Raw genomic sequence first — 23101 nt, forward strand, 5'->3', positions numbered from 1 at the left:
GCAGCAGGATGAGTTCTGTAAGTGTGCATTAATTCTCCAACTGATGGTGTGGCAGGAAGTCCATTCATGAACTATCCATCCACTGGTTTAATTGGGTTGAGGCAGGAAGGCAGTGCCACTATCCTACTGATTAAATGCCCCACTTCAAAATGTGCTATGGAAGAGGGCATCAATATATTGATATGCCCACCCTCTGCTATTTTATGAGAGGCATTTACTGAAAATATGAGAAAAGAGTTTATGGTTCTTTTAAAACAGTGAATACGGAAATGTGATTTAGCAGTTGCTTTTTAAGGACAGAAATGAGGAGAGATTTTTTTCCTGGAGCATAGAAGGCTGAGGGGCGATCTTATAGCGGTCCATAAAATAATGAGGGACATTGATCAGCCAGATACTCAACGTCTTTTCCCAAAGGTAGAGGAATCTAAAATTAGAACGCAAAGGTTTAAGGTGAGAGGGGAGGGATACAAAAGGGTCCAGAGGGACATTTTTTTCACTCAGAGGGCAGTGACTGTCTCGAACGAGCTGCCAGAGGCAGTAGTAGAGCGGGTACAATTTTGTCTTCTAAAAAACATTTAGACAGGTGCATGGTAAGATGGGTATAGAGGGATATGGGTCAAATGCTGGCAATTGGATCTAATTTAGTGGTTAAAAACTGGGCGGCATGGACAAGTTGGGCCGAAGGACCTGTTTCCATGCTGAAAACCTCTATGACACTCAAAGGATTGAGAGTCTTTGCTACTCTCGTGTCGGAATTCTACCATCCCACCCGCCACGGACTTGGAGCAGATGAGGAGAAAAGAATGGAAATGTCCATTCACCGCGGATGGGATTTTCCAGTCACGGGTCGAGCGAGGCCATAAAATCCTGTCCTCTGCCTCAGAAAGAGTACAGTGGGCTGGGAGACAACAGCAGAGAACCTTTCACAAGACACTAGTCATGAGTCTCCGAGGCACATTTTTGTAGCACAATCAGGGTGCGGAGCTGATTATCATACAGAAATTAACATTTCCATATGATTAGCGGACCCAGAACGTTAGTCTCCAGGCTCGCTAGCATCCCCACCCTCTCCCCCCGGAACGGTTCCCAGCAAGGGGGTTTACAACTGCACCCCACTAATGGGCAGCAAGTGTCTTCACCCCACTGGTGGAGACAGAGGCCAGGAGGTTGCAGTCAGAGGAGGGGTGCCCCTTGGGCAGTGCCTACCTGCCAGTGCCATCTTGGCACTAGGGCACTGCCCAAGGGGCACACTAGCACTGCCCACTGGGCACCAGCCAGTGTGAAGAGGTTGGGGCCAGAGGGGACATGGTATACTGGGGATATGGCTTACTGAGGGCAGTTGGTGGGGGGGACCTGCTGCCACTCTGCGTGCAATTAGTGGGGGGGTGGGGGGGGTGGTGGATGGGAGTGAGGGAGCGATTGGGGCTGGCGATCTGGTAGGTCAGAGCTGGCCATCAGGGTTGGGTCGAGGCAGGCCACCAGGGGTGGAATGTAGATCGGGGCTGGCCCCAGGGTTGCCCAGTAGGCCGGCAATAGTGGGGGCCTGGGAGGGGGCAAGTAGGTCAGTGATCAGGGAGTGTCGGGAGGGCAACGATCAGGGTGCAGGTTCGGGGACATTGAAAGGGCAGTGATTAGGAGACTGGCAATGGGGGGAGGGCATTGCACATGCGTTAATCTTCCCATGGACAGATCAGTAAGTGTGCAGTGGCCCGCTCAGCACTGTGCTGCCAGCCTCTCGGACAGGAATAGATCCTACCCCCACTTTTTAGCAAGCAGCTCTCTGAGGCACTCTGTGTTGGAGATTCATTCAAGTAAATGCTGAGAAATTTTCCCATTTCCCCACCTGTTGGGCGCATAGTTTTGTTTTGGGAGTATCCCAGCCTGAGTCACAGAATGTTTTTAAGGCAGAGATAGATAGATTCTTGTTGGGCAAGAGAATCAAAGATTACCAGGGAACGATGGGAACGCGGATTTCAAAATATAAGCCTATTGAATGGCAGAGCAAGCTCATGGGGCAGAATGGCCTATTTCTGCTCCTATTTTTGTATTTTCTTCTGAGCCTTCTCTATTTTGGTTGGTCACAAGCCAAGCCTCCCATGAGCTGGCAGAGATGTTTGACCTATTCAGGGATGCTGCAAAAGCATTTCCACCACCTTCCTGTGAGTCTCCTGTCATGTCCAAGTTCCGAGTACAGCAGCTGCTTTGGGGGTCCGGTGTCAGACACACCCAGCCAGACTGGTTTTCAGTGATTAATGGTTCAATGTTGGGCATGTTGTTTGGGACCACCGTTCTTGCCACCAAGTTTAGAGGATCTTACAAAGGTACTGCTGCTGGCACTTCTCCAGTGCTTTGAGGTGCCTGCTGTAGGTTGTCTAAAGCATGTAACAACGTGGGCATCACTGCTGTTCAATAAGCAATGACCTCAGTTTTTCACTAGTCTAAAACACAATTACACTACAGTATCTTTATTAGTCAACAGCTTTAGCTGTGCATCAAGCACAGCTCTGCAATGTAGAATCATAAAATCCTACAGTGCAAAAGGAGGCCATTCAGCCAATCAAGCCTGCACCAACCACAATCCCAGCCAGGCCCTTTCCCTATAATCCTATGTATTTACTCTGCCAGACCCCCCGACATTAAGGGGCAATTTCGTATGGCCAATCCACCTAACCGGCACATTTTTGAAATGTGGAAAGAAAAGAGAGCACACAGAGGAAACCCACGCAGACATGGGGAGAATGTGCAAACTCCACACAGACGGTGACCCAAGTTGGGAATCGAACCCAAGTCTCTGGCGCTGTGAGGCAGCAGTGCTAACCACTGTGCCACCATGATACACTTTTTTTCTAATCATTATGTGTAAACTGTCAATAGGCTGTCTAACATGTAAGTGTAAGGACTCTCAAATAGATACAAGGCCAGCACAGAAACAAGTTTCACAAAGCTGCAGTTTCACATCTGATACAGTATAAGAGCGAAAAGATTCAAAACTTTTTCAAATCTTTTCAATGTTAACAGAGAACCAAGAGAACAGTCAGCCCTTAGCGAACACTGAAATTGAATTGAAAGTTGATTATAGACCTGAAGGTCAAATCTCAGTCTGTATTGAATTAGCTGACCTCAGCCAAGCCTTTATAATTAGACTTGGCATTAGAGGAGGGAAAAGGAGCCAAGGTTTCGGCTACTGATCGCTATCTAGTGAACTTTGCTGCAAGTTCACCAATGTGGATGTCAGATGAGGACAGGATCATGCCCATTATTAACAGCCAGCCAATGTACAGGCTAAGGTTTCTCATTGGAAGTATGCAGACCTGAGTGGGAAATTTTCAATGCCTGCTTTTCTAGTTCCCTGCTTGTCCCTGGCACGATTGGGATTTTCTGCAATAACTGAGGCTGTAAGATATGTGCAACTATGGATTGGTGTACTCAAAGGCAATTAACAGTGTGTAATAATTCAGCCACACACAAGATTCCCATCACCAGCACTCTTTATTGTGAACAAATGGAAAAGGTCACTCCCATGCTTACAGTCAGGTACTCTTAACCTCGGGACCCTCAACGCCAGTGCCAGTAAAGTTACAGTTAAAAACCTCCGCTGGCTGCTTCCCTCTGTGCGAGCCTCCACACACTCAATAAGGCAGCTCGTACTCTTTGGGTAGGTTTATTTATGATCCCCCATTGTACCTTGGTCATCATAACAGAGTGTCAGATGTGGCTCGTTGGGAGCAGTCTCAATGATAAGGCTATGGATTCAGTCCTACTCCAGAACTTGAACTGAAAAACCTAGGCTCACACCTCAAAGTAGTACTGTGGGAATGCTGCACTATCAGAGGTGTCATCTGCTGTAAAGTAAGGCCCTTCTGCCTCACAGGTGGATGTAAAAAACCACAGGCACTATTTTGAAAAAGATCAGGAGAGTTCTCCTTGGTTTTCTGGTCAATATTTGTCCCTTAATTAATTTCATGAAAAGCAGATACAAGTCATCCTCACATTGCTGTTGTGAGACATGCTTTATACAAATTAGCTGCTGCATTTCCTACATTGCAACTTGAGAGGTCACACGACACCAGGCTATAGTACAACAGAATTATTTGAAATCACAAACTTTTGGAGCGCTGCAGCTTGTCAGATGGAGTGGAGCAAAGTGCGCAGCACAGAGTTTATAGATGGAATGCCAATAGCCTGACACTAACAGGTAATTAAGAGTGTCAAAGAATAAATACAAACAGTGTAGAGCAGTGTAGGCCAGCTGAATAACAAGTCTTTACAAGTAATCACGAGTGCTAATAGATAAATGCAAGCAGTTAAGTATAATTGTACAATCCTTATCGTGCGGAAGAAGGCCATTTGGCCCATCGAGCTTGCACCAACAACGATTCCACCAAGGCCCTATCCCTCTAACCCCATATATTTACCCTGCTAAGCCCCCCGATACCAATGGACAATTTATCATGACCAATCCACCTAATTCTCACATCTTTGGAATTTGGAAGGCAACTGGAGCACCTGGAGGAAACCCACGCAGACATGGGGAGAATGTGCAAACTCCACAGCGACATTGACCCAAGGCGGAAATCGAACCCAGGTCCCTGACTCTGTGATGCAGCAATGCTAACCACTGTGGTCTGTGCCGCCCTTTTTTTCTAATCATTACGTGAAAAATGTCAACAGGCTGTATAACAAGTGAAGGGATGTAGTGTGTTGGGTTCTGTGGTGTAATGGTGAGCACTCTGGACTCTGAATCCAGCAATCTGAGTTCAAATCTCGGTGGAACCTTGCTTGAATTTGCAACTGCAGGTGATTGATTTGCTGAAGGGCACTTCGTTTAAATTTCTCACAAAGTACTCATCGAGAGGGCAATTTATCAACCAATTTAACTGCTATGATGGATAAAGTGGTAAATGTGGGGTCACTTCTAACATTTAAGAAAAACTTGGACAGGTTCATGGATGAGAGGGGTGTGGAGGGATGTGGTCCAAGTGCACATCAGTGGGACTAGGCAAAAAATGGTTTGGCAAAAACAAGAAGGGCCAAAAGGCCTGTTTGTGAGCTGCAATTTTCTATGGTTCTATGGATGACCTAAGAACAAATATCTTAAGGCAGAGAGATAATTACAATCAAAGAGTAAGATGTTGCTGAACACTCTGCTAAGTCTCCCTTACTGTCCTGTTTTGACCCCATGCATACCTTGATTACAGGTGATGATCTCTCTGCCTTAATTAGTTTGTATAGTGTTTAGCACCATCTTACTGTTTGATTGTTTGTGATTGCTTTAAATAGAAGCAATGGTGGCTTGCTGCCTCTTCTCCTTGTGGAGTACACAGTAGCCAACCACAAATCGGGATGCCCAATCATGGGTGTACTACAAAGCTCCTCCAGAATGCTCTAGTCAGCAGAAACTTCACTTGAGCATGTCGTTTGCTCAAACATATTTGTAGTGGCACCATGACTTTCATTGTTGGCCAGCTCTGTAGCAATGTGCGGGGTCCTGGCAGGAATCACCAACCATGTCTGGAGGGGCTATTTTCTGTCATTCAGTACCCAGCCTGAAACTCATAGCCTGGCTGGAATAAAAAGCAGTACAGAGAACTGGTGCAGGATGAAGGAATTATGATTGCTATCGGGATATCTTGCATAGACCTGCATGATGAACTATCGGTGGTCACACACCACATCAGATGACAAGGGACTGGAATGCCTCCCAATTGATAAAAATGCCATGCTAGCAATAGTGCCTATGGCATGTGTTACTGTGTATGTTCAGCATGTGGCAAATAATGCATTTGGACACACTCAGCTTGAAAGCTTAAATAAAATATTTTCCCTTTGCACATTCCTAACACCAATGCATCCATCTTCACCGATTTGGTGAAAACAGCTTGAAATGTGGGCATATTTCCCATCTGCAACGTTGGACTGAACGGAGGGTGCTACATGACCAAATTCTGAAAGGAGCACTTTGAGCCTTTGATGCCCCTGCCTAATTCATGCTGTCTGAAAATAATTTGTAAAACAGGCTTTCTGTAAACAGAGCAAAACATTCTGCTTCACATGCCTGGTGCAAGACTTGTCAAGAACTGATTACGAAAGCTTATTTTACACCACTCCTGCATGAATTATTCAAACATTCCAAGCAAAGCTTTCAGCTTGAGCTTTACCAGCACAGGCATCTTATAAGTGTCCTCGACGTTGCCATGATGATCATACAATAGTCAATCAAAATAAAGTCAACCTCATGCAACTTTTTAAAAGTTGGCTGTAAGATTGGAGAGGTTATGACATAAAAGGTTCCACATTTTGACTTAAGTGTTATTAATTTATTAACTTGATTGAAACTAGCTTAAGTGAAATATTGAGATTTTGATAAAGTACTTTTCACTGTTTTATTTTTTCAAAGTGAATGTAGGCATATGAGAACAGGAATAGGCAGTTCATTCCTTCAAATCTGTTCTACCACTCGTGATTTATTTGTCCCTCAACTCCATATAACTTCCTTTGTTTCATATTCCTCAGAAACTTAACTAAACATCTTCCCATCTCAATCTTGTTCATTTCAATTGAACCAACTTTTGGTGGATGAGATTCCCACATTTCCAAGTTGTTTTGTGTGATGGACTGCTTCTTGAATTCACTCCCAAATGGCCCTAATTTGAAGAATAAGGCTCTTTGTTCTGGATTCCTCCAACTGAGGCAATCATTTTGCTTCATGTATTGCTCTTCATCATTTTAAACACATCAGTAAGTGTTAGGAACAGCTACTGAATTCAAAAGATTAAATCCAAGTTTATGCAATCCTTCATGATTTCAACCTCCCAGTTCCCAATCATCTCTTTTAATTCATATATAGAATGTAAGCATCATTGGCAAGGGCAGCATTTATCACCTAACCCTAACTGCCCCCTGAACAAATGATGGTAAGCCACTATCTTGAATTGCTACAGTCGATATTGTGAGGTAGGGAGTTCCAGGATTTTGACACAACTACGTTTAAGGAATGGAGACACATTTCCAAGTCAGGATAGTGAGTGATTTGAAGGGGATCTCAGGTGGCGATGTTCCCAAGCACACGTCGCCCTCATTCATCTATTTGGTAGAAGTTGCAGTTTTGGGAGATGGTGTCAAAGAAGCCTTGGCAAATTTCTGCATCATAAACCATAGATGTTATACAGTGCACTGGTGATGATGGAAACAAATAATTAATGTGGTGAATGGGGTGTTGATCAACCAGATTGTTTTGTCCTGAACAGAGTTATGTTTACTTATACTCGTCCAAGCAGCTAGGGAGTATCCCACCACATTCCTGACTTGGACCTTGTAGGTGATGGAAGAACTTTAGGGAGACGGTTGCTGCTGAATATTCAGCCTCTGAACTGCTCTTACAGCCGCATTATCTGTGTGGCTGATCCAATTCATCATGATGGACTGTGGTTTGTTTTGAGGATGATGTCTACACAGGCATTCTGATATGAAATTGTATGAGGCAGGAAGCAGACATTAGCAATTAATGGATGTTTTAAATACCCATTAATCGCTGGATGAATGTTCATTGTGTTGGATCCCTTACTTTACTCAATATATATTAATGACCTAGACTTTTACAGGGCACAATTTCAAAGTTTATAGATGACACTGTCAGGAATGAGGTGTTTTTAATTTATATTTGTGGGTATTAGAAATAATGTACAGCTTAATGTAAGTTTAATTCTGTGTTTCTGTATTTGAAAGGATTAATAATTTCCATTTGTTTCAGATGTCTGCATTGTTATGAAGGTTTACCAACTTTAAAACATGGTTTGAAGAAAAACTAGGCCATTGCTTCGCAACCAGGGTCCATACTGAGACACCAAGAGCTTTTGAATTGGTTGTGAACTAATGTCAGGAGAAGCTGGACACAGACAGGGAACTGCCAAATGCAAATTACTCAAAAGAACAAAAGAAAGTCCCAGAAACCAGGAAATGGGACAATAAAGAATTCCAGGGAGACTGTGAAGTCAAAGGAGAAAGAAATAGGAATTTAAAAAGGTCCTGTTCAGGAGAACTCAAGTGAAAAGCAGAGAAAGGGTTATGATTAAATAGTCAGACATCGGAACCAGATTTAAAGTCAGCTATGTGAGAAGCCATGGTGATCAGGACATTGTTGACATTTTTTTAAACAGTGGTCATTCTGATATGGCTGGGGACCTGAGAAATTGGTGATCCAGGGCAGAGGAATACTGACAGAAGGTTGGATCCTGGAGGTGGATTCTTGGTGAAGGCATCCAAGAGAAAATTTGGGAGAAGAATGCACAGCGTATTCTTCAAGAGCAGAAATTGAAAATCCTTGTGTTGAGGCAGAGTTTCAGTAAGAACAGTTAGCTCACAGTCTGAGAAGCACTGAGGGCAATTGATGAGATAGCCACAGAAATTGTATTGAGTGGCATCTGTGACTTGGTTTCAGAGTGTGGGGTGTCTGACCACAGTTTGCCTATTGGTTTATGTGGAATGTGAATTTATTGAGAACATTAGAGTAAAAGATAAATTTTGGAATTCTCATGTTATCTTTACAAGTCTGTATATATCTGTAAAGTTTTAACTGGGGTAAAGGAGTAGTGCATTATAGTTAAACATTTCTTGTTTAATAAATGTTTTATTCAAGTTTGGATTTAATAAGCTAGGTTCCATCCTGGGATCTGACTTTTCCAGAAGGACATCAGCTAGGATAGTAACAAAACAAAACTTGGAAACATTGTGAACAATAGATAATGTAGAATTACAAAATTGTATTTCCAGGTTGGTGGAATGAACGAAGGCAGATGCTATTTCAGGTAAAGAGATGAAGTGATTCATTTTGATAGTAAGAATACGAAGAAACAATTTAAATTGGAGGATTGTGACATCAGTGTACCTTTAAAAGGCTTTTTTAAAAAAAATCATTTTCTCTGTAGTTCTCAGCTCTCATTGCTGCTGCGTTGTCGCTAGGAGTCCGTTTATTGCTACTTAAATGGGGTTTATTTTTATTCTAGGTTGTTTTATGGCCCTGCACAGTTAGGAAGAATGTCATGTGTTTTTGGACAGTTTTCTTTTTCTCTCTTCCTTGTGATTTTAAGGTTTCATTTTCTGTTTGGCTGCAGCTTGAGTTTTAGGAGGGGCATCAAGCTGAAAAAAAGTGTTTCTCTCTCTCTCTGGTGTGCTGGGAAGCTGTTCTGACTTCAAACTGTTCTGGGTGTATCAAGAGCTTACAAGACTGAGTTTTCAATTCTCCAACCAAAGGGCTTGGTTCCAGTATCACGTGAGCTTTTAGTCTGTGCTGTTTTGAAGAGTTTTGTGTATGGAAGGTTTTATTTTGATTAGAACATCTTAGATATATTTGCTAAGGGGTATACATTATTGTGGTTGTTTTGTTTTTGATTCTAATTGATAAAAGTTATTGCTAATTTTCTTTGATTTATTATTGTCACATGTATTAGCACAATGAAAAGTATTGTTTCTTGCACGCTGTAGACAGAACATACCATTCATAGAGAAGGAAATAAGAGAGTTTATAATATAGTTTTACAGTCATAGCTGAGTGTAGAGAGAGATCACCTTAACACAAGGTAGATCCATTCAAAAGTCTGACAGCAGCAGGGAAGAAGCTGTTCTTGAGTTAGTTGGTACATGACCTCAGACTTCTGTATCTTTTTCTTGAAAAAAGGTGGAAGAGAGAACGTCTGGGGTGCGTAGGGTCCTTAATTATGCTGGCTGTTTGCCGAGGCAGCAGGAAGTGTAGACAGAGTCAAAGGATAGGAAGCTGGTTTGCATGATGGATTGGGCTACATTCATGATCTTTTGTAGTTTCTTGCAGTCTTGGGCAGAGCAGGAGCGATATCAAGTCGTGATACAGCCAGAAAGAACATTTTCTACGGTGCACCTGTAAAATTTGATGAGAGTCGTAGCTGACATGCCAAATTTTCTTAGTCTTCTGGGAAAGTAGAGGTGTTGGTGGGCTTTCTTATCTATAGTGTCAGCATGGGGGGGACCAGGACAGGTTGTTGGTAATTTGGACACCTAAACATTTGAAGCTCTTGACCCTTTCCACTTCATCCCCGTTGATGTAGGCAGGGCATGTTCTCTATGCTTCCTGAAGTTGATACCCATCTCCTTCATTTTGTTGACACTGAGGGACAGATTTGTTCCATACATGTTAAATATATTTTTAATTAAACTTGACTTGATAAAAGCTCTCTAGTGGTCATTTGAATCATACCTGAAATGAAATATATCATGCTTATCTTAGCCAAATTCAAGGTGCAAAACTTATGATCCAGGCAGGCTCCATAACACATTTTGGGGTTCCTGACTAAACCATAACAAGATACAACTCTAAAAGGAATGCAGAAGCAGATGGGCCTGTGCACAAATCATTGAAGGTAGCAGGACAGGTTGAGAGAGTGGTTAATAAAGCATACATTTTGTAAGGCTTAATCAACATCGGCATAGGAGATAGGCAATAAGAGCAAGGAAGTTCTTCTGAACTAATTTGGCCTCAGCTGGAATACTGTGTCCAGTTGTGGTCACTGAACTTTAGGAAAAATGTGAGGCTTGCAGAGAGTGTGGTAAGGATTCATGAGAATAGTTTCAAGGATCCGAAATTTTAGTTACAAAGATAGATCAGAAAGTGGGGAAAGATTTTCTTGGCGAGAAGAAGGCTGACAGAGAGGTATTCAAAATCAAGAGGTGTCTGGGCTAAGTGGTAAAGGAGAAACTGTTCCCATTCATGAAATGATTGAGAACAAGAGGATATCGATTTAAAGTAATTGACAAAAAGCACAAAAGCAATATGAGAAACAGCTTTTTCATAGATTTCATAGAATCCGTACAATGCAGAAGGAGGCCATTTGGCCCATCAAGTCTGCATGAACTCTGAAAGAGCATCCTATCCAGGCCCCATCCTCTTAACCCCATGTATTTACCCTGCTAATCCCCCTAATCTACATATCTTGGGACACTAGAGGGCAATTTAGCATGACCAATCCACCTAATCTGCACACCTTTAGATTATGGGAGGAAACCGTAGTACTCTGAGGAACCCACACAGTCATGGGAGAATGCATAAACTCCACACAGCTACCCAAGGCCAAAATTGAACCAAGGTCCCTGGCCCTGTGAGGCAGCAGTGGTAACGAACCATGTCATTGCTTGTAGATATTCAAGAATTTATTGGAATTTCACAAGCAGAAAAATAGTTATTTGGACCATAAAATATTCTTTGAAGTTTCAAACAGAGGTGCTGCAGTGCAGATGCTGATGCAGTGCGACAATATTCAACTGCAGATCACCTGTTTCTCAAGTGAGCTATAGAAAACCAGAAAGTGAGCTTCTGACAGGAGTACTAGAATTTTATTCGTTAATTCAAAGGTGTAAATTTCAAATCCATACTCAGTTGACAATGGCAACTTTGTATTGATGAAGTTTTATCAGTTTGAAAATGAGAACATAGTGCTGGTGCAAGAAAAATCAGCAGAAAAGTAAATGTCAGCTGTAAAATGTGCCTCCTCACAAGGAATATGCAGCAACACTAATGGTAATTGTCAGGAGGGCTGAAATTCACAGCATCAATCCTCTATTGTTGTTAATCCCAATGGCTTGTAGAAGATACATTAAATCCAGGAATATAAAGAAAGTGGATATGGTTTATAATATTCCAGTCATTCTATAAGAATTAATTAAAGCAATGTTATTTCCTTTTAGGTAAATTACCATTTGTTTCAGCAAAGCTCCATCACTGTAAATTTCTTCCCATGCAATAAACTGTGGTATAAAGATCCAAACAGCTCATAAACCACAGAAACAATTATGTATATTTACAATATTTAGTCAAGGCAACATTGTGCAATATCTCAAATTAACCAAGAGAGGGCAGATTTTTACAAAATCAGGTAAAACAAAAAAGTTACAGTAGAAAATGAACAACATTTTGCTGTTTTGGTTTCAGGGCATACATCAGGTTGAAAATAATAATCAAGAAAATCAGTACTGAAATCTATCAACTCTTGTGATCTTATCGTACAGGTATGTAAAATATAAGATAATTAAACATGGTTACAATCTTGATGTATTCTACTACATATCACAAACATACATTTGTCTCTGTTCACACTGTCAAAAGAGTAAATTTTGCTGGGGTCTTTCAAATTTTGTTATGGTGTGCATCACAAGTCCAGTAATTTTACTAAAGAACAGATTGTTTCTTAATGGAACTTTAAGGTATTTTCTGTTTCATTGGACTGTAATCTCATTAGCGCTCAGCTATTGAGAGTGATTCCAGCAGCTACATCAATCCACAACAGAAATAAAACTTCTATATTACCAAATGTACATCAACACTAATTTAACCTTCTAGAAAGCCCCAGTCTTTAAGTAGTATCTCAATCTATGCTTTTTTTTTCATTTATTTGTGGGACATGGGTGTCGCTGGCTGGCCAGCATTTATTGCCCATCCCCAGTTGCCCTTTAGAAGGTGGTAGCGAGCTGTCTTCTTGAAACATTGCTGTCCACGTACTGTGGTTGACCCTTAATGTGCTTAGGGAGGAAATTCCAGGATTTTGACCCAACAACTGAGAAGGAACGGCAATACGTTTCCAAGTCATGATGGTAAGTGGCTTGGCAAGGAACTTGTAGGTGGTGGTGTTTCATGTATCTGCTGCCCTTGTCCTTCCAGATGGAATAGGTCATGGGTTGGGAAGTGCTTCCTAGGTATCTTTGATGAATTTTTGCAGTGCATCTTGTAGAGAGTACACTGTTGCTACTGATCATTAGTGGTGGAGGCAGTGTATGTGGTGCCAATCAAGTGGGCTGCTTTGTCTTGGATGGTGTCAAGCTTCTTGAGTGTTGTTGGAACTGCACCCATCCAGCCAAGTGGAAAGTATTCCATCACATTCCTGACTTGTGCCTTGAAGATGGTGGATAAGCTTTGGAGAGTAAGGAGCTGAATTACTCACCACAGTATTCCTAGCCTTCAACCTGCTCTTGTAAACAACCACTGTGTTTATGTGGTGAGTCCAATTGAATTTTTGGTCAATAGTAACCCCAAGGATGTTAAAATGGGGAATTCAGTGATGGTAACACGATTGAATGTTAATGGGTCATGGTTAGAGTGTCTCTTGTTGATGATGGTCATTGCCTGGCATTTATGTGGCGCAAATGTTATGTGCCACTTGTCAGCTCAAGCCTGGATATTATCCAGATCTTGTTGCATTTGAACATTGACTGTTTCAGTATCTGAGAAGTCACAAATAGTGCTAACAGTAATCATCAGCAAACATCCCTACTTCTGACCTTACGATGGAGGGATGGTCATTGATGAAGCTGTTAAAAATGGTTGGGCCTAGCATACCCTGAGGGGCTCCTGCAGAAATGTCCTGAAGCTGAGATGACTACCATCACCACCACCCTCCACCCACCTCCATCTTCCTATGTGCCAGGTATGACTCCAACCAGTGGAGAGCTTATCCCTCGATAACCATTCAGATTTTGCCAGCGCTCCTTGATTCCACACTTGGTCAAATGCAGCCTTGATGTCAAGCACTGTCACTCTCACTCACCTCTGGAATTCACTCTTTTGCCCTTGTTTGAACCAAGGCTGTAATGAGATCATGAGCTGAGTGACCCTGGCAAACCACAAACTGGGTGCCATTGAGCAGGCTTGACTAGTTTGTGAGACAGCTCTCCCAATTTTGGCACAAGCCCCTAGATATTAGTAAGGACTTTGCAGGGTTGACAGAGCTGTTTGTTTTGCTGTTGTCTTTTCTGGTTCTGAGTTTGATGGAGTTACAAGTTAAGGCCAGACCAGATTAGGTCAATGCTTAGTATTTTATGGAAATTATTTTGGAGGCCATGTTTACTTTTTGTAATGAATTGTTTCAATAAATGTTCTGGCTTCTTCGGCTCATTGATGTTAGATCACTGAAATTCCATCTGCAAAAGGAAGTAACTGGAGCCAATCTGTCTTCAACATGTGTTCATTCACAAAACCTAATGTAACATCAATGAAGACTACTTTTCTTTCCCCACTGGTGAAAACTGGTTCTTACACAATTTTAAGAAAACAATATTCAATAAATTAAACAAAAACGATGGGGTGACATCCACTGGTGGGGCACTGTAACTGAAGTAAAACATCAAAAGGAAATTTAATTTAAACAAAAATATCATTCCCAGGGGGTGATGATATACCCCAGGCCCCGCCGCGCCCACTGGTCACAGAACCCGTTCTTATACATGTGTTCTATCCTTTCCCTAATTAGTATTGGCTGCTCATAATCACAACTATAGCATGCATCTAATTGTCACAGCATTTGCAACAGCATTCCAGCCATTCACACCCTGCCGCCACTGCCAGCAAGTACAGAGAATTTGGCACTCAGCCAAATCTCCATTCACTGCAGTGGAATTGGAGAATCCCAGCAGTGGGTGAGGCACCAAATATATTATTGGTGTCATTTTTCTGTGCCATTATTCCATGTTTACTGCCAACGTGTGCCCATTAACAAAGGTCAGATAATTTCTGACTATTGACCTATTATTTAATGTTATTATTATATGGTTTTCTTAGTGCTCAGATAACTATTCATAGGAAACTTTCCTGCAGGAACATAGAAAATTACAAATTTATGGTTTATGATTGTGAAGTATCTAGGAATTATGATTCCCCATGAATTTCTATCATCCCAATGCAAGGGGGATAGGCATTATTATGGACACAAATGCAACTTCAGGATGGTATGTTGTCTCCCTGATGCTAGGGTCAAGGATGTCTCAGGACAGCTACAGGACATTCTTGAGGAAGAGGGTACACATTAGTATCAAAGATGTAGGTTAAAAAGAAGGGATGAGGTCCTAAAAGTCGAGTATAGGGAGTTAGGAAGTAAGTGGCAAAGTAGGACCTCAAATGTAGTGATCTCAGGATTACTAGTCGGTACAGAAATACCAGGTATATCAGATGAATACATGGCTGGAAAGATGGGACAGTAAAAGTACAAAGATGCAAAATGCAAAAATGGTAGACAGGGTAATCAACGGCAACAGGCAAATAGCACCGCAATACAATCTTCCGCTGTATTTATTTAGCTCCCCTGACATTTCCTTGTCCTCCATAACTATATTGATTTTCTAAGGGGCCTATGTTCATTTTGATGTCTTTTTATATATATTTAAAGAAAATCTTACTGTCAATTTATTTTCCTTACTAGTTTGCCCTTGCAGTTCATTTTCCCTCATTATCTTTTTAGCCCTCAATTGCTAGATTCTGAATTCATTCATCTTCAGTCCTATCACTGACTGTTGCCTCCATAAATGCTTTTCTTTCAATGTAATAATCTCAGCTTCCTTGGTTAAACATGGTTGGTTTATTCCTCCCTTAGCGTTTTTCCTCCTTGCTCGGATATTTTTTTGCTGAGTATCATGAATCACTTCCTTAAATGTCTATCATTGTTTGCTTACTGTCTTTCCTACTAATCTATCTGCCCAGTCCACTTTAGCTAACTGTATCATCATTTCATTGTAATTTCTTTTATTTAAGTTAAATACAGTTGTTCTGACCCAAGTTTCTGACTCTCAAACTGAATATTAAATTCTATCATGTTATGATCACTACTTCCAGCGCCCTCCTTTTGGTGTCTTTCAGTGCCCTCCTTCTGGAGTCTATTGCCTTTTCTATGAGGTCTTCCGGTGCTTCTTCCCCTGGATCTTCATTACCTCCTCTGAGGTGTTCTGTTGCATCTTCCTCGAGGTCTTCATTGCATTCTCGGAGGTCTTGAGTTACCTCTGTCTGTGGACTTCTTCAATTTTCCGGCCCATTGTTATTTTTTTTCTTGTGGTCGCTACATTAGTTTAAATGCATTATCACTTTAAAGCGGTCATGTTATTAAAACTGTACTTTTGAAATTTTGGCAGGAACCTGCTGCTCTTGAACATTTTAAAGCTTCATTTCTTTTTACTAATTGAAAGTCCCTAACGATCTCTACGATTTTTTCTTCTGGTTATTTGAAGAGTACACTTTGCCCTCTGCTTTTTGATGTGCCCGATTGTGTCAATTTCACGGGCGAACCAGTACAAGGAGCTGTTTTAAAAACTTTATGAATGTACTTAAGATAAAGGTGCCAGGAAGAAGAGCGTAAGGTCATTCGGTATGCTATTATTGTGAGATGAAGGTGGCTGGTGTGGACCATAGGCTGGTCAGGTGCTGGAAATACTGCGTAAGCTAAATTGTAAACGTTGTTGATCCTGATTTCCTTTGTAGGGGAAGATTCAGGCCGGGCAAGAACTCCACAAGTACTGTCGATTACAAGAAACATCTTAAAATTGCCCAACGGGTTTGGAACAGGGATTGCTGGGGTCAAGGAATCGGGTTCATTTATCACTATAAACTCGAATAGAGGTAAGTGAAAAAGTGGGCTCGAAGGCTTAATTGAAAGGCCAACACATGGAAAAGTTAAAAATTGCAAGTGGAACCCTGAATAATTATCTGCATAACATTCTTCTATAATTATATCTCTGACCCCATGCTCCCTTTTCATATCGATGTTTTGTCTTCCCTAAACTCACTGAATGGAAGTAGCATTAAGGAAGTACCGCCAGTTTGCAGCCCCAGTCAAGCAGTTGTGAACACCATACGGCGGTGCACTTCAGAGCTCCCTCTAGGCTTTCCTTGCGCGGATCTTGTTACTATTTTTATTTCCAACAGGCATTCCTGGGACCTCGGCAATGGAAATGAATGAACAATTATAATAAGGATCCGTGTTGCCAGTCTTCCGTTATAGACAAATGAGTTTGGGAAATGATCGCGAGGTACAGCGGCTAATCTTGTCAAACCGCTTCAAATAGATGCGGGCTCTGAATGAAAACATTCTGTAAAATAGTGAAAGCATTTCCTGACTTGAACGTACTCATTAAATAACGATACGAGTAAGTTTGTAGTTATAGTGTGCTCTCACTCATTTGACCATAATAACAATCAATAATGCAGAACACGGTAGCATTTTTCTTTCGATCAATGAAAAGTCACAGTCATTAAGTTTAAAGAGTTCCCAAGAAGAAACAAGCCAGTGCTAAATAAACAAACACGGCACCATCTCAACAATTCTTTAATCAGCTCATTCCGGAGGTGTAGCGTAAACCAGCGTACGCCGGGCAAACACGTGGATTAACTTTGGCAAAGTTTCACCTTTAAAACGGGGATTGAAGCTTTTGAAGTAAAAGAATAAACATCATTCTTATTCCTTTTCATTCTGTACTGGCATGGCAACCAGATTATGTCCTTGTTCTCTCTCAGTTCCCTCCGCCCCACTTCCCTATCTTAAGAAAACCCTCAGCAATCTACCTAGTTTCCCAGTTTCTGTTTGCTTCCTCTCCCAATCTTTAAAAGATATCATTTTTCGGAGCTTCCTTTTGTTATTCCGCATCCCCCCTCCCCCCACACAATGTAACTCATTCTCTCCCTTCTTTATCTATTTGTTCTGCCGTCCTTTCCCCTATCACCGTTCTTCCCTCTGGCTCCGGTGCCCTTTACGGAACGCTGGGGATCTATTCCCAGACTAAAGGATTTTTTTGGGGCGGGGGGGCTGGGGACATCTAGAGAGGAGACCCTCTGGAAGACGTCACCTAATTGACAGTTCACCTGACCACCCACCGGCCGGAAAGAGGGGCGACAAAAAGGAGCGGGGGCTGACATCCCATTGATCTCCAATCGGTGCCGGCAACGGGGCGGTACTTCCGCAGACAGGTTAGTCCAGGCTGAGGGAGTTTATAGCCGGGACTCTGGGTTCCAGCTCGGTGCAGTAGGAGTCTGATGTCGCGACTGAGAGAGAGTGGTTGCAAATCTGGTACTGAAGCAACAGCAAGAAGAAGTAATAAGAGAAGTGTCACTTGTTTGACAGATATTCATTTGCGCAGAACTTTGCTTGGAAATTGAGGGAGGGTGGGGGAGAAAATAAATCTTTTGGAAGAGCATGGAAAGTTTGCAGCGGAGAGGGGAGAGTGAGTTTTCCTGTGTATGTGTGGTCAGGCTGCTGCTGCTATTGTCTCTGACAGTGACAGGTAGCACATCAGGGCAGGAGAGTTTGGACAGTGTGGATCTCTATTACGGCTTCAGCTCGGGACTGTCCGAAGACTCCATACTCCTGGCCAATAATGGCATCCGGGTGCCCTTCGGCCGCTCGGTGGACCTCGACCCCATCCACGACCTGGTCATCCAGGTGCAGCCGGGCGACAGGTGCACGGTCACCGTGCTGGGCAACGACCCGCTGTCCCAGCGGCCGGGCCAGCTGACCCCCAAGAAGTTCCCCTGCGATTTCGGGCGCGACGAGGTCAAGTACTCGCACTTCGGCGCCCGCAGCCCGTCCCGGGACCGGGTCAAGCTGCAGCTGCGCTACGACAGTCAGACGGAGACGGTGATCGTGCCCTTCATGCTGGAGGTCGAGGTGGTCTTCACCCAGCTGGAGATCGTCACCCGCAACGTGCCGCTGAGCGTGGAGAAGCTGCAGGGCACCAGCAACGCCATGGACGGCAAGGTGCTGGAGTTCGCCTACAACCCGAGCTGGGAGCGCTGCCGAGTGGGCACGCTGAGCGGCGCCGGCGGGCTGCCCCGCTACGGGCGCCTGGTGCCCGAGAAGCAGGGCGGCCGCATGCTGGACTGCGAGGAGTTCCTGCGCTCCGACACCCGCTACCAGCACACGGCGGGCGGCCGCTCGCCAGACCGCGACTACATCCCCATGGTGGCCGAGCTGCAGGACGCCCGCTCCGGCAACTTGCTGAAGCAGGAGTACTTCCAGGTGATGGTGCGGATCCGCGAGGGAGCGCCCAACACGCCGCCCAAGCCCAGCTTCGTGGCCATGATGATGATGGAGGTGGACCAGTTCGTGCTGACCGCCATCACGCCCGACATGCTGGCGGCCGAGGACGCCGAGACGCCGGCCGACGAGCTCATCTTCAACATCACCACGCCCGCTGCCCAGCTGGCCGCCCAAGGGGTCAGCGTGGTGAGCACCGACGACCGGCGCCTGCCGCTCACCTCCTTCTACCAGCGGGAGCTGCGGGAGCTCCGCGTCGCCTTCCGCCCGCCGCCCACCGACTCGGACGTCGAGCGCATCTTCCAGCTGGAGCTGGAGGTGGTGGACGCCGAGGGCGCCGCCTCAGACCCCTTCGCCTTCATGGTGGTGGTGAAGCCCATGAACACGCTGGCGCCGCTGGTGAGCCGCAATGGCGGGCAGTTGCTGTACGAGGGCCAGTCTCGCGCCCTCTCCAACCGCCACGGCCCGCGCCTCAGCGACGAGGACAACCTGCAGGAGGTGCGCCTGCGCGTGCTGGGCGGCCTGCGGCACGGGCAGCTGAGCGTGCTGGGCTCGCGCGCTAGCTTCTTCACCGCCGCCGACCTGGAGGCGGGCCTCGTGCGCTACCAGCACGACGGCAGCGACACCCACAGCGACAACATCATCTTCCGCGCCACCGACGGCCACCACCACGTCGAGTTCCTCTTCCCTATCACCATCGTGCCCGACGACGACGAGGCGCCCGTCCTCAACGCCAACACCGGCCTGGCGCTGTCCGAGCGGCGGGCGGCCGCCATCCCGCCCTTCGCCCTCAGCGCCACCGACGTGGACTCGGAGGACTCAACCATCGTTTTCCGCCTGGAGGCGCCGTACCCGGCCCTGGGCGAGCTGCTGCTCCGCCAGACCGAGATCCCCGCCGACCCCCATGCCTGGCGGCGGCTGGAAGACGACGGGGGCTACGAGAAGGTGGTGCAAGAGTGGAGCCAGCAGGACATCACCGACGGCAAGCTCTTCTACCGGCATGTGGGGCCCCACAGCACGGCCACCGTCATGGACCGCTTCGTGTTCAGGGTGCAGGACGACAACGACCCCCCGAATCTGTCTGGCCAGCACACCTTCATCATCAAAATCCAGCCGGTGGACGACATCCCCCCCGAGCTGTACCCGGGAAGCACTCTACAGATGGTGGTCGAGGAGTACCGCTTGACCCACTTTCGAAGGAAGTTCCTCCGCTACACCGACCTGGATTCGGACGACCGGGACCTGAAGTACACCATCACCAAACCCCCCACTGACACCGATGAGAACAACCCCGTGCAAATGGGTAACATTGTGTTGACCGAGAACCCCAGCACCCTGGTGGTGGAGTTCACCCAGGCTCAGGTCAACCACCACAAGATTGCCTACCGCCCTCCCGACGTGGAGCTGGGCATCATTCCTCACGTTGTCCAGTTTGAGTTCACGGTGGAAGACACGGCTGGCAACAGTGTGGATGGGACGTGCACAATCTTCCTGCAGCCGGTTGACAACAAACCACCTCAAATAACCAACACCGGCTTTGTAATGTTTGAAAGAGACACTTATCTAATAACGAGCGCTGAACTGGACGCCACAGATCCAGACACTGATGGACCTCAGATAACATTCACGCTGGCCGAGCTTGCAAAGCATGGTCAGTTGCAATATGCCGGCGTCAGTATAACTGAAGGGGAAGCATTTAATTTAAATGACATAAGTAATGGGAAAATTGCCTACGTGCATAACGGTGACGAATCTACTGGTGACGCTTTGAAAATTGATGTGAGTGATGGAGTCCATACGGTTCCAATCATTGTTAAAGTAACAGTACGCCCAGTTGATGATGAAGTACCAACCATTATGCTGCCAGCTGGAACCATTGGATCTTACTTGGATGTGTTGGAAAATGGAGCCACCGAAATAACAACCAACGTCATCCAAGGGACCGATGAAGACACAGATGATCTGAGATTAACTTTCATTGTTGAGGACCAACCAAAACTTGGAGAGATCTTGGTTAACGGCATCCCATCTGATAGGTTCACACAACAAGACATCATCAACGGGGTTGTGATTTATACTCACACAAATGGTGAGATAGGACTGCAAAAAAAGGAAGATTCTTTTAATTTGACTCTGACTGACATGTCTGATGAGTGGAACATTGGAGGAAATAAAGTGCAAGGTGTTCGTGTGCAGGTGACCATCCTTCCTGTTGACAGCCAGGCTCCAGAGGTTATTGTAGGAAAACAGTTTACTGTCGTTGAGGGTGATAAAAATGCAATATTGCTGAAAAATGTGAAGGCTGAAGATTTTGATACCCCCAACGATGATATTCTCTGTACAATTATTGTCCAACCAACTTCTGGTTATGTCGAGAACATTTCACCAGCCCCTGGGTCTGAGACATCTCGTGCAGGAACTGCCATCACTGCTTTCACTTTTAAAGAGATACGTCTTGGACATATTAATTATGTTCAAAGCATTCATAAAACTGTGGAACCAGTGGAAGATAGGTTTACATTCCGCTGCTCTGATGGAATTAACTTCTCACAAAGGCACTTTTTTCCTATTGTGATAATCCCGGCAAATGATGAAAAGCCAGATATTTTCATGAGGGAGTTTGTTGTAATGGAAGGTATGAGTCTCGTTATTGACACTCCTATTCTCAATGCTGCAGATAATGACATCCCAGCCAATGACTTGACTTTCTCCATCATTAAACCACCAAAACATGGTCAGATAGTAAATCAGCTTGCTACAGGCACTGTCCTTGTCAGCAGCTTTACTTTAGATCAGATCAGAGAAGGCTCCAGCATTGTTTATGAGCATGATGACTCGGAAACCAAGGAAGACAGTTTTGACATTCGCCTTACTGATGGAAAGTACAGTGTGGAAAAAACAGTAATTATAATGGTCATTCCACTCGATGATGAGACTCCAAGAATGACGATAAATAATGGACTGGAAATTGAGATAGGAGAAACAAAAACAATAAATAACAACATTCTTAAAGCTACAGACCTGGATTCTGAAGATAAAACACTTGTGTATGTTATACGTTATGGGCCAAATCAAGGGCTCTTGCAGTATCTTCTCCCTTCAGGCAACTTAGAAAACATCACAGTAGGAATGAACTTCACCCAGGATGATATTGACAAGAATTTGATTCAGTATACGCATACTGGCCAGGAAGGCATCCGTGATCTCATCAAGTTTGATGTAACAGATGGCATTAATCCACTTATTGATCGATACTTTTATGTTTCTATTGGCGGTATTGATATGATCTTCCCTGATGTGGTCAGTAAAGGAGTCTCTCTAAAGGAGGGTGGAAGAGTAACTCTGACAACAGATTTACTGAGCACTACTGACCTGAATAGCCCAGATGAAAATCTGCTTTTCAGTATTACCCGAGCACCTGTTCGCGGTCACCTGGAATGCACAGATCAACCCGGAGTACCTATCACAACATTCTCACAGCTTCAGTTAGCTGGTAACAAAGTTTACTACATTCACACATCTGATGATGAGGTAAAAATGGATAGTTTTGAATTTGAAGTCACTGATGGCTATAACCCCGTGTTTCGCACTTTCAGAATCTCCATCAGTGACGTTGACAACAAAAAACCTGTCCTTACTTTCCATGACTTGGTGGTTAATGAAGGAGAAGTAAAACTTATTACCCCATTTGAATTGACTGTTGAAGACCGGGACACTCCTGATCGCTTGCTACGATTTACTGTGACGCAGGTTCCTGTGCATGGCCAGCTGCTATTCAACCGCACTACATCTGTCACATCTTTTACGAAACAAGACTTGAATGAGAATCTCATCAGTTACAAGCATGATGGGACAGAATTTCCTGAGGATAGCTTTTCTTTCACGGTAACTGATGGCACGCACACAGACTTCTATGTTTTCCCAGACACAGTCTTTGAAACGCGAAAATCACAGATGATGAGAATAAGGACAATGCCTGTGGACAATGGAGTGCCTCAGATTATTGTGAATAAAGGTGCTCCCACTCTTCGGGGACTCTCCACAGGACATCTTGGGTTTTTGATTACAAGCAAAGCATTAAAAGCTGAAGATCGGGACAGCGTGCACAATGCTTTAAGGTTCAAGATCCTGGAAGGTCCTGAACATGGATACCTTATCCACATGGGCAAAGGAAATGAGAGTGTTACTGGATTCACTCAGGGTAAGATTTATTTCCTGTCATAATGACTGTATTGCTCTGATTGCTTTCGAGTGCCTTTTATTTTTTCATGAGTGCAAAATTGCTTTGCATTTTA

General features: G+C 44.3%; 1 protein-coding gene and 1 non-coding gene across 2 annotated transcripts in view; both read left to right on the forward strand.

The window, feature by feature from the left end:
• Positions 1-4704: 4704 nt before the first annotated feature.
• Positions 4705-4776, forward strand: trnaq-cug (transfer RNA glutamine (anticodon CUG)). The gene has a single exon. It is a non-coding gene; the product is annotated as a tRNA-Gln (tRNA).
• An 8651-nt stretch (positions 4777-13427) lies between these two features.
• LOC145349123 (FRAS1-related extracellular matrix protein 2-like) overlaps positions 13428-23101 on the forward strand; it is a 222162-nt gene continuing 212488 nt past the window's right edge. The window contains exon 1 of the mRNA XM_080197492.1: positions 13428-23007. Coding sequence (XP_080053618.1) covers positions 17967-23007 — 5041 coding nt within the window. The 5' untranslated portion in view covers positions 13428-17966. The remainder of the gene's footprint in view (positions 23008-23101) is intronic.

The sequence above is a fragment of the Carcharhinus amblyrhynchos genome, chromosome 10 (assembly GCF_965287045.1).
Source record: "Carcharhinus amblyrhynchos chromosome 10, sCarAmb.v2.hapA, whole genome shotgun sequence".
NCBI lineage: Eukaryota > Metazoa > Chordata > Chondrichthyes > Carcharhiniformes > Carcharhinidae > Carcharhinus > Carcharhinus amblyrhynchos.